The sequence below is a fragment of the Solanum verrucosum genome, unplaced genomic scaffold (assembly GCF_900185275.1).
Source record: "Solanum verrucosum unplaced genomic scaffold, falcon-dt-bn FXZP01000048.1, whole genome shotgun sequence".
Lineage (NCBI taxonomy): Eukaryota > Viridiplantae > Streptophyta > Magnoliopsida > Solanales > Solanaceae > Solanum > Solanum verrucosum.
This window is the reverse complement of record NW_026020157.1, coordinates 1,915,312-1,927,568: the sequence shown is the minus strand read 5'-3', so window position 1 is coordinate 1,927,568 and position 12,257 is coordinate 1,915,312. Positions and strand designations below refer to the sequence as shown.

At 33.6% G+C, this 12,257-nt stretch overlaps 2 protein-coding genes across 2 annotated transcripts in view; one reads left to right on the top strand and one right to left on the bottom strand.

Moving 5' to 3' along the window:
* The window catches only part of LOC125828357 (target of rapamycin complex subunit LST8-1), a 1,170,163-nt gene that overhangs the window by 587,430 nt on the left and 570,476 nt on the right, over positions 1-12,257 (bottom strand). The gene's annotated exons all lie outside the window — the stretch shown is intronic.
* On the top strand, positions 6,510-9,450 carry LOC125828342 (probably inactive leucine-rich repeat receptor-like protein kinase At5g06940). Its single transcript, XM_049507655.1, has 2 exons — positions 6,510-8,841; positions 8,912-9,450. The coding sequence occupies exons 1-2, from the start codon at positions 6,576-6,578 to the stop codon at positions 9,268-9,270; spliced, it is 2,625 nt and encodes an 874-aa protein (XP_049363612.1). The 5' UTR covers positions 6,510-6,575; the 3' UTR covers positions 9,271-9,450.

Genomic DNA, 12,257 nt, shown 5'->3' with positions numbered 1-12,257 from the left:
ATTTACCAATATATTCCTTATATTTATTTATTTATGTGGTAACTTCTTCATATGTAGTGATTTAATTTGTGAAATGATTTTTAAATCTATTTTTCTTGATATTTTTAATTATATTTAAAGCATTATGTTAATATTATATCAATAATTGATTTATATATTAATTGATCTTAAATAATTCTTTTAAAAATATAAATATTATAAAGTTTGTAAAAAAATCTTTGAATATTCATGGATAAAGCATATAAATAGTGTGCCATACTCTGAATGTGTTAAAGAATAAAAAATAAACGATAAAGGTTCAAAAATATCCTTAACATATTAAAAATGTATTAAAAATGCTCTTTTCCCGCTATTGGATCAAATTTGTCTCTCCTTTCATTTTATTGGATAAAAAATGCCCCTAACCTATTAGAAACGGTTCAAATTTATGTTCGTTCTAGCGAAAATGTTTATCAACTATTAAATACTAGTTAATATGCCACGTTTTGCGGATTCTTAAAATACTTTATTAGAATTTAAAAAATAATATCTAAATATATATTTTTTTTTTTAAAAATTATCCTTCAAATTTGAATAAAGTATGTCTTAGTTTTTTAATCCATTTTAGTACTATTAATATCTTAGTTTAAGTCTATGATTAATATTTTTTATATAAATATTTGTTTGTTTTTAAAAAAGTGGTGCATGATATGAGTCTCTCTCAGCGTAGGTTAGCATAACGTACGCCATCCATGGGAAAGAGAGCTCATACAGGGGAACACCATGAAAGGAACTCACACATTTAGGGCGAAAGCGGGAACAACAGAAGAAGGCGCGACACCATCGAAAAGCAGCGAGGTTGATAAACCTAGTGATGAAGCAGGGAAATTGAAGGTGACAAATGTGAGCAAAAGTCTAAAATCAGTGAGGACAACGGTAGACAGCGGGCTACAAAATGGGCAGTCGGATGAAGCTCAACCCACACCAGAAACGGTAAAAAAGACTCAATCAAACCTGGAAGTGGAAAATTGCACTGATGTGAGGTAGTTGCAGGAAGAATGGTATGAATTATGTAGTTCAACTTCCAAAATGTTATGGGTTGATGAAGTAGAGGCCATGCCAGATCCAATGAAGAACCATTTATCTGGGATATTTTTGATATTACTAAGATCTCAAATGTGGGTTTCAAATGGATTATGTTGCACCAGAAATGCATGGTGAGATTCATATATGTGAAATCGAAATTGAAGATATTGGTACTGAAATAGCCTATTAGAATCACTCTGTAATCTGTTATGTGTTTGGGGATCACCCCTCTTTTGTTGTGTTGAATGGCTTTGTCCAGCGATTGTGGCCAAAGTGAGGTATCAACAAGGTTGCAATGCTACAAAATGGTGTAGTCCTTGTTAAATTTGAAACTGCACCAAGCAAGAATGATGTCGTTCAATGAGGAATATACGACAACAGGGCGTTAATTGTAAAGGCATGGTCCTCATAGATGGAGCTCACGATGGATGAACTTCACTCAGTGTCAATATAGGTAAAACTACCTGGCCTAGATTTCAAGTACTGGAGCCCAATCGGTTTGAGTACGATTAGAAGTCTCATCGTGAAACCTTTTATGGTAGACAGTCACACTAAAAAGATACAAGGGTTGAATTTTTCCAAACTCTTTATTAAAGTAGACATCGATACACACTTGCCAAAAAGGGTGATGTTTAAAAATGAAAGGGAAATCTGGTGGAGCATAAAGTTCAATATAACTGGAGGCTAAAAACATGTAAATTCTTCAAAAAAAAATGTATGGGCACACTATGAAGGGATGCAGGAAGAATAAACCACCAGGAGAGATGAAAGACTAGGGTCTGACCATGATCGAGAAAGGAAAGACTAAGGTAGATGAGGGAGTGCCACAACGTACACAATTTGGGGGTACAAAGACGGGAACTGAAAAGAGGACAATGACACCATCTCCAACAAAGCAAGGTACTATTGAATTGATTAATGCAACAAGGACACAGAGGGATAATAATGTACAACAGAAACACTACAAGCAAAGGAAGATGGGGCTGGTTAAGAATACCTTTCAAGTGTGGAACAATGAATCAATAAATACACATGAAGTGACAAGTCAATCCAGGAATATGGGAGGTAGTAATATCCCTATTATTGGGCATGGATATCATGTTATGCTAGAACGTTAGGGGTTTCAATTGCCCTAATAAGCAAAAGGACGTTAATATCCTTTGCAATATAAAGAGGGTAGGACTAATTGGGATGATTGAAACAAAAATAAAAGTTGAGAAGATCAAGGAAAATATTTGGGGGATGGGAATTTATCATAAACCTACAACATCACTACAATGGAAGAATCTAGTTCACATGGAGGCCAGATGTTTTCCACGTAGTGGAAGAAAGTAGTAATGCTCAAGTAGTAAATAGTTGGGTGATACATAATGGAGTAAGAATTCCATTCCTACTAATAGTGTTTGATTTTTTTAATACCAAAGAGGACAAGAAGGATCTGTGGAGGTATCTAGAGAGGTTAAGAATGTGATGTAACGATTAATAGCTCATCATGGGGGATTTTACTCAATTCTCAATATAGATGATAGATGTGGTGGGAATTATATCTCGGTGGTCAAAGTACTAGACATGCAGGCATGTATTGCAAAGTGTGGACTCGTAGAACTCCCTCCATAGGGGGTAGATACACATGGAGTGATAAGCAAGGAAGTAGTAGGATTTTTTAAAAAATTGACTAGGTGTTTGTAAACACAATATAGTTGAACATGATGCCAGATTATAGTGCTACTTTCATCAATAAGGTAATAAGTAATCATTGTCCAACGAAGCTAGAGAGGATTAATGGTAGTAACAGAAGGTCTTAAACAATTTAAATAATGTAGTGTATGGTCTAGCCACCCAAAGTTTATGAAAATAGTAGAAGCAATCTGGAAAGGAATTCATGTTAGAGGATGTAAAATGTTCCATGTGGTGAAGAAACAAAAAATAGTGGCAGAGGCAGATGAAGATAGAGAGGCATTGAATTTAGCACAGTCTGCTCTACATGTCAACCCCATGGATGTTACTCTCCAACAAAAAGAAAAAGAGCAATATCATAAATTCATAAAATCTTCTTATTTAGCATATGTGTATCTACAACAGAGAAGCAAAGTAACTTGGATTCAGTTAGGGGATGATAATTCCAGATACTTCTTTCTGTGATCAGGCACAAGAAGCTTCAACAAGCTATTATGCAATTGAAAGATAGCAGTAAGTTCTTCAAACATAATATGATCATATAGCTAAAGTATTTGTGGCAGTTTACCAATAATTATTAGGTAAGGAATTTCTTGAGATATGATCATACATTAACATTCGTTCAGCAGATTGAGTTAGTAAGTGAATATACTGAAAATGATGTAAAGAAAGCCATTTTTAGCATTGGCAGTAATAAGATCCCCGATACAGATAGATATGAAAGTTATTTCTATAAAAGCCTTGGAGTGTGGTGGGAAATGATGATACGGAGGCAGTTTTGCAATTCTTTAGGAATGGAGAACTTTTGAAACAGTTAAATGCTATAATAATTTCTTTAATTCCCAAAGTACCTACCCCACAATTGGCTAGTCAATTTAGACCCAATTCATGTCTTAATGTCCTATATAAATGCATCTCCAAATTATTATGTGAATGATTGAAGGGTGTACTTCGTAGCTTGGTGTCCGATAAACAAGCAACTTTTGTTAAAGGGATGTCTTTAGTACACAATGTATTGATATGTCATGATCTACTGAGGCACTACAATAGGAAGGTTTCACCAAGGTGTATGATGGAGATCGACTTGAGAAAGGCATGTGACATGGTTAGCTAGGAGCTTGTTACAAAAAAACTAGAGGGGTATGGTTTTCCTAGCTCATTTATTCAAATGGTTATTGTGTGTATATCATCTACAATTTTTTCTGTAAGGATAAATTGAGAGGGACATGACTACTTTAGCGGACAGAGAGGGATGAGGCAAGGGGATCCAATCTCTCCTTTGTTGTTTGTGCTGGTTACAAAATATCTCACTCGGACACTTAGCAAGATAAGTGAACTTCTAAGATATCAAATTTCATCCCTTGGAGATGTTCTGCAAAGGGGATATAAGGTCCATTCAAAGAGTCCAGGAAGCTTTGGAGCACTTTAGTGATACCACTGGTTTACTGGGTAATGTGGAGATATCCAATATTTTTCTACCTGGGATCATTGATGAGTTAAAAGAGGAGATACTAACCATGCCAGGATACTCTATAAGTACTCTACCTATTAGGTATCTTGGGTTGTCACCATCCTCAAAGAAACAGGGTAAGATGTAATGTCACCAACTCGTGGAGAAGATTACGGATAGGGTAACTAATACTTATGCTAGGAAACTCTCTTATGAAGGAAGACTACAAATAGTCAATGTTGTCTTCTTTTCGATATTCAACTTTTGGGGTGCAATATTTATCTTACCTCATAGTGTACTTAAGGCAGTGAATAGAAAATGAAAAGATCTCGTATGAGGAAGTATTGTAGATCAGAGAAAGGCACCTTTGGTTACTTGGAAAAGGTGTGCCTCCCAAAGAAATTTGGAGGACTAAATGTTAAGGGGTGCAAAAATTAGAATGAAGCTTCATTTGACAATTTATTATGGCAGGTTTCAGAGAAAAAAGACATTCTCTAGATAAAATGGGTACATGGAGTGTATATAAAGCAACATAAAAATATATGGAATCACATGCCACCTACAGACTATAGTTGGTACTTGAGGAAGTTAACAAACTAAGATGGAAGATTGGTACCAAAATGAAAAATGCAAGTTGATAAAATGTGGCATTTATTCAGTCACATGGAGCTATGATGCACTGATAGGGGCTCAAACCAGGCTTTGGAAAGCAAATCTTATATGGACAAAAATTATGCAGCCAAAACATAGATTTATCTTATGATTGGCAAACCAAAACAGGTTGCTCACCAAATCTAGAATGATGAGACTAAACATTCATGTGGAAGATGCAAAGTATTGTCTCTATTTGGCAAGGGTGATAGAATCTCATCAACACTGGATTACTACAGTTTGACATGGTCTAGAAAACTGGACAGAGGTCCAAATGGTTCAGAAGGATGTCCCAGAAATGGTTGAAACGAAGGAAATTGAAGCAAATATAAAAGGAAGTCTTTGTGGCAATATGGGGGCAATGATCTATCACACATGGAACCCAGAAATTAGAAGATTTTTCAAAGCATAGATGTGAGTATGACTTGTGCGATTGTACATATAGAGAAAGATGTGAGAGATCGAATAGCCATTCCTAGAACACAAGGGGTGTCATGAGATGTTAGATTCTGCTGAGAAGATTAACTAGAGAGTGAATAGTTTAGATCAACAAAATGAATTTGTTTATATTTGGTAAGACCTTATTTTTTATTTTCCTAGAATGGTTTTGCTTGAGACCTGGATAGTCCTAAACCTTTTCTTGGGCGCGGTTGGGACAAGAGGTACTCTTTAGGTTGTAAATTTGATGTTTTCATGTTGGAGTAATGGTAGTAGTTTATAGTTATTACCAAAAAAAACATCTTAGTTATATATCTTTTTTTTTCATTACTTAATAAATTTAGTTTTTTTAAAGCTATTGAGATTTTTGTATAATTATGTTAAGTGATATTGTATTTACGCTCTTTCTCAAGAAACATCTTAAAAGAAAAAATCTCAACAATAATTTATAACCAAAATTTATCTTTTGGGGGCATACATGCATAGTTAGATTCCTCTTCTATCCGACTAAATTAGTATTTTTAAACAATATATATTCAATTTAATTCACATGTTAGTTAATATATTTTTTGTTTATTTAAAACAAGTATTTCTAGCTAGGTAAGACAAGCATTTAGAACAATCAAGAACTTTCAAAAAGGAAATTTTACAAATCAAACGAAACTAAATAATTGCCAAAAATACAGTTAAAACGAATTATTGATATATATAAAATTAGAATTAGAAAGTAGTTTTGAGTCATTCCAAAACTGTGAAGGAACTTTTTATCTAATAGATCGAATAAAGAGCAAACTTGAATAAATTCTAATAGATTATAGAACATTTTTTTATCCAATAAGTGAAAGAAGAGAGAAATATTATGAACGAGTGAAAAAAAGAATATTTTAAGTTCATTTATAATATGAATACTTTTGAACCTTTTTGAAAAAAATATATTATTTATGTGATACATTTCATTTTTCGAAAGTCAAATAAATATAAGTTTGATCAGAAATTTGCTTATGCAATATTCAATTTTTTAAAATGAAATATATATATATTTATAAACTATGTAAAACGTATTATAAATCACAATAATTGACCATTCAAAATATTTAAAAGATATATAAAAAATATATTATTAAAAATTAATTTATTTAAATCTCAAAATTCTAAACATGTCACACCGATGAAGTATTATTTTATATTTTTGATTTGTGGAATATGATAGTACATTGTATACACATTTTGTTGGTAGTGGCTTTTTGTAGCTGTCTCCTTCACTAAAAACCCTGAGCTTGTTTGTCCTTCTCCAATGGCGACTATCTGCAAACCCTCCATCTCTCTGTTTTTGTCATTGTCATTGTTTGTTGTGAGTTGTGCTATGGATGAAGGTGATAATCTTCTAAGATTTAAAGACTCTATTAATGACCCTTTAAACCTTCTTTCAAGCTGGTCTAAACACTCGACAAGTGAATGTAACTGGAGAGGTATCACTTGTACATCTTCTTCTTCCATATCTTCTATTAACCTTGTAAGTTTCAATCTTTCAGGTTCAATCTCATCTTCTATCTGTGAACTTCCTAATCTTGTTCATCTCAATCTTGCAAATAATCTCTTTAATCAGCCTATACCTCTGCATCTCTCACAGTGTGCTTCTTTACAGAGTCTTAACCTCAGTAACAATCTCATTTGGGGCACTATTCCTGACCAGATTTATCTGTTTCAGTCACTCAAAATTCTTGATTTCAGTAGAAACCATCTACAAGGAAGGATCCCACAAGGCATAGGCTCATTGAAACACCTTCAATTTCTCAACTTGGGAAGCAACTTGCTTTCAGGTCCTTTTCCTCTCATTCTTGCTAACTTAACTCAACTTATCATTCTTGATCTATCTCAAAATCCATTCTTCCTCACTCACATTCCTCCTGATATTGCTAAACTTACTAAGCTTCAGATGCTTTTCTTGCAAAGCTCTGGTTTTTATGGTGAAATAGTACCAAACTTGTTCCAGGGTTTAAAAAGTTTGGTCATTTTGGATTTATCAAACAATAATATCACTGCTACTTTACCAAAAGTTGGCTTTTCTCTACCAAACTTGGTATCTTTTGATGTTTCACGAAACAAGCTTTCTGGCCCATTTCCAAATGGTATATGTGAAGCCAAAGGTCTTGTCCATCTTGGTTTACATACAAACTTCTTCAATGGTTCAATACCTAATGACTCCATTAACAAGTGCATGAATCTTGAAAGGTTTCAAGTTCACGACAACTTGTTCTCCGGGGATTTTCCTTCATGGTTATGGTCATTGCCCCGAATAAAGCTCATCACAGCTGAAAACAACAACTTCTCTGGAGAAATTCCTGATTCCATATCAGGGGCTGCTCAGTTGGAGCAAGTTCAGATTGATAATAATAGGTTTGCTAGTAAAATTCCGCAAGGTCTTGGGTTGATTAGAAGCTTGTACAGATTTTCTGCATCTGTCAATGGTTTGTATGGTGAGCTTCCTACAAACTTGTGTGATTCACCAGTAATGAGCATTTTAAATCTGTCACATAATTACCTCTCTGGAACAGTTCCTGAATTGATGAATTGCAAAAAGATAGTCTCCTTCTCACTAGCTCATAACAATTTGATTGGTGAAATACCAAAATCACTTGGTGCACTGCCTGTTTTAACATATCTTGATCTTTCCCAGAATAATCTTACTGGTCAAATTCCACAAGAGCTTCAGAACTTGAAGCTTGCTTTATTTAATGTCTCATTCAATCAGCTATCCGGTAGAGTTCCAGCTTCATTGATTTCTGGCCTTCCTGCTTCATTTTTGCAAGGAAATCCTGACCTCTGTGGTCCAGGATTCTCCAATTCTTGCTCACAAGAAAAAGCAATGCCTAAGGGTGTTAATCTTTCAAAATTAGCATCCGCCTTATTAATTTCAGCTGTTGCAATTTCTTCGATAATTGCTGCTGCTGTTGGATTTTACATTATAAGGCGGTGTAGGAAACAAAGATCCGAAATGAATGGTTGGAGATCAGTTTTTTTCTACCCTTTGAGAGTTGCTGAGAATGATGTGATGATGCAAATGTGTGATAAGAATGCTAGAGGAAATGGGGGAACCTTTGGAAGAGTTTATATTGTGAATTTACCAAGTGGGGAGCTGATAGCTGTGAAGAAGTTAATGAATTTCGGAACTCATTCTTCAAAATGTGAGATAAATACTTTAGCAAAGACGAGGCATAAGAACATCACAAAAATTCTTGGATTTTGTTACTCTAATGATGCGATATTCTTGATATATGAATATGTAGCAAGAGGAAGCCTAGGGGATCTGATTGGGAAACCTGATTTTGAATTACCATGGAGTGTTAGGTTGCGCATTGCCATTGGAGTAGCTCAAGGACTTGCATATCTTCATAAAGATTACCTCCCACATTTACTTCATCGAAACCTGAAATCAACTAATATTCTTCTTGATGCTGATTATGAACCAAAGATGACCGATTTTGCTCTAGACCGGATAATTGGAGAAGCTGCATTTAAGTCATCTTTGGGTTCAGATGCTTCCTGTTATTTGGCACCAGGTACTGAATTATGCTTTGAACAAAAGTTAATGGTTTGAGATGATTAATGAACATTGTTACGTATTTGCAGAATATGGATACACGAAAAGGGCTAGTGAGGAAATGGACACATACAGCCTTGGTGTAATCCTTCTAGAGCTTATAACAGGGCGGCAAGCAGACAAGGCAGAATGCGGTGATGTGGTAAAGTGGGTAAGAAGGAAAATCAACATTACAAATGGAGCACTTGAAATTATTGATCCCAAAATTTCAAGTGCTTCTCAACATGAGATGCTTGGAGCTCTCGACATTGCTCTGTGCTGCACGTCTGTAATGCCAGAGAAACGACCTTCAATCTTCCAAGTTCTGAGGATACTGCATTCTCTCCATTCAACATCCAACCTTCCATATATCCATCAACCATCCACTTCCACCTATACTCTTTCTTAATTCTGCTCATGTACCCCTCCTATAAATGCTCAAATTCCCCATATATTTTACTATTTCGAAATGCCTTTAACTATCCAAATTCCCCACCATATATTATATTTGGTTCTAAACATCTCTTTCTTCTTTTGACTTCTTGTTTTTTAAATGAAGGAATGAGGAGTCTTTGTACTTGACTTGAATTGCAAGGACAGCATGACGTGCAAGACTTATGTATTTGACTTTGATCGTCAATTTAACTCTTCTACTTACGACTTTGATAACTAAACACTTAAATTTAATGAAACACAATACTTTAAACCATTTTGACTTTACGTGCAATTCAAACACACAATGAAAATGACATGTCATCATCCACATCAGAATTTTAGTGATGCATGCATTACTTATTTTGTACTTTATTTTTCTTGTTCTTACCACTTCTTCCTTACTATCTCTATCTTTGACCACCTACCTACATTTTTTATTGCAATCTTACATCCTTATTGGTGACCATTGAATGAACACGTTTCTTTCATTAATGCCAATGAATCACACGAAAATATCTTAATATGCTATGTACACAATTTTCACTTCGCCTAATTTTACAAAGACACAACAATCACTCTTCACTCTCCAAAATAATCAAATTTGTCACCTCGTCGCCGATAAATTATCCTTCCATGTTCCCCAATAGTTACTCTTCATATATTCTATCTCACAAACACTAAAACATTGAAGCAATTACCTTTAGAAAAGGATTCCTGAATTTTTTTTGCCAACATATTAAAGAAGATGAAAATGGGAAAGGGAGAAATAGAGAGATGGGGATTGGATGAGGGAAGAATGATAGTAGGGGTGTCAAATGGACCGATCGGATTGAAATTGAAGATATTAAAATGAGTTAAAATAAAAATCAAGTTGGATCATGGCCTGCCCAAATTTACTTTGGACTCAAATGCAGTGGTGTACGCAAAAAAATTTGTAAGCCGTGTCGATATCTAAAAATAATAAACAATCAATAATTGATATAACAATATTATATTAATAAAAACTATTTAAAATGTACTGCTCTCTCTGTCCTAATTTATGTGACACTTTTAGTTTTTCGAGAGTCTAACAGTTTAAGTTTGACAGGAAATTTACGCATGGAATCTTCAATTTTTTTGAAATGAAACATATATATTTATAAACTGTGTAAAAAGTATTATAAGTCACAATAATTGACAATTCAAAATATTTAAAAGATATATGAACAATTTGCGGTAAAAAATAAACTTGTTTGAATCCTGAAATCTGAAAAGTGTCACAAAAAATGGGACGGAGGGAGTAATAAAATATGAATCAAGTAAACTAGTATAACTACTCCTCAAAGATAGTACTCCATCTGTCCCTAATTACTTGTTCACTTTTGAATTGACACATCTATTAAGAAAACAATTATTGACATAATAAGTTTACCATTTTACCCCTATTAATTATGCAGTGGATGAATTAAAAACTTAGGATTTCAAGAATTTCTACATTTTTCAAAGTAATTAATTGAGGGTATAATGGGTAAAAAAAAATGTCCTTTCTTGATTTATCAAAATGGACAAGTAATTAGAGACAACTAAAAAAGAAAATGTAGACAAGTAATTAGGAACATAGGGAGTACTAAACATTCTAGTGCAATTGGTAATTTTAGCCTAATTTGACTATGAATAGGAGGTTGGAAGTTCAAATCCCTATGCTATTAAACTTTTCTCTTAAAATGACCCAAAATTAAAAGTTGTCATGGCTCGAACTCAGCCATGCTGGTAAGAATGACAATTCCATTCGCGCTAAGGTTAATTGTTCAGTTTCAACGAAGCAGTGTCGGTTGGCAACTCTTCACATAGAGTGGATCTGTCCCTCTCCTAAAATGGACTAAAACAAGCCAAAAAAGTCAATTGTTCAGATAGTGTCATTAATATTATATATAATACTAAAAAATTTCAACGAAGCTATGTCGGTTGACAACTCTTCACATAGGGTGGATCTGCCCCTCCTCAAATGGGCTAAAAATTGGGTTGGGCGATGACCCGCCCAATTTGATCCGCTTAATATCAATAATGTTAACATATTATTACCAACTTTTATAACCACAATTTGAATTTCAACTCAAGAAAATAAAATAAAAAGTTACAAATGCACAGAAAAATCTTAGAAGATATAAAATATATAATAATAATTCATACCTTCAATATGAGAGCATATATTACATCAATACAAATAGAAATGATTAAAACATATTGAAATTGAAGACTAAATTGGGCTCAATTGAAGATTTTTTTTAAATGGATTACGGTTTAAATAAATTGAGATTGACCGAATTCAAACTATCTTGAGCGTAACGATAAAATTTTGGACGGATTGGACGGTTTACCTGTATTTAGGCTTATCCCTAAACGATAGTGATGATAATGGGTAGAAAGAGAAAAAATATTGAGAAAAAGAGAAAGATGTGATAAATTTTATATCTATTTATTTGTCTTCTTATTTATTTCTTTTAATAATTTTTAGTCTAAAATTTTCTATTTACGTTCCTTTAGAGAATGAAATTACGCATTTGTTCCAACTTGACTATTAAATAGCCGGTCAAATGAGTTTGAAAAATTTGTGTTTTATTGAATTTAAGTATTGAGTTGACAATATTGTAAATAGAAAAGTTTAGTTGACAATTCGAGTCAAGTATAGAAACTTGTAAGGTCATTCAGCCTCTTTTATTATTATAATAAAACGTTAACCCCCCAAACAATACCTAGGGATACTCAAAATCTATATATATATATAAAGTTGAATCTAAGCAATCCTATGTGGCACCTCTCTATGGACATCATTCTTATTTATCTTTTTTCTCAATTTTTTGAATTTTTTTATTCGTTTCAATAATCTATTAAATACCTCTAATGCATCATTAACTTACAATTAAAGAGGATAATGAAAAGTTTTTAACATAAAGAATATCTTTATTGTTGCGATAGAGAATG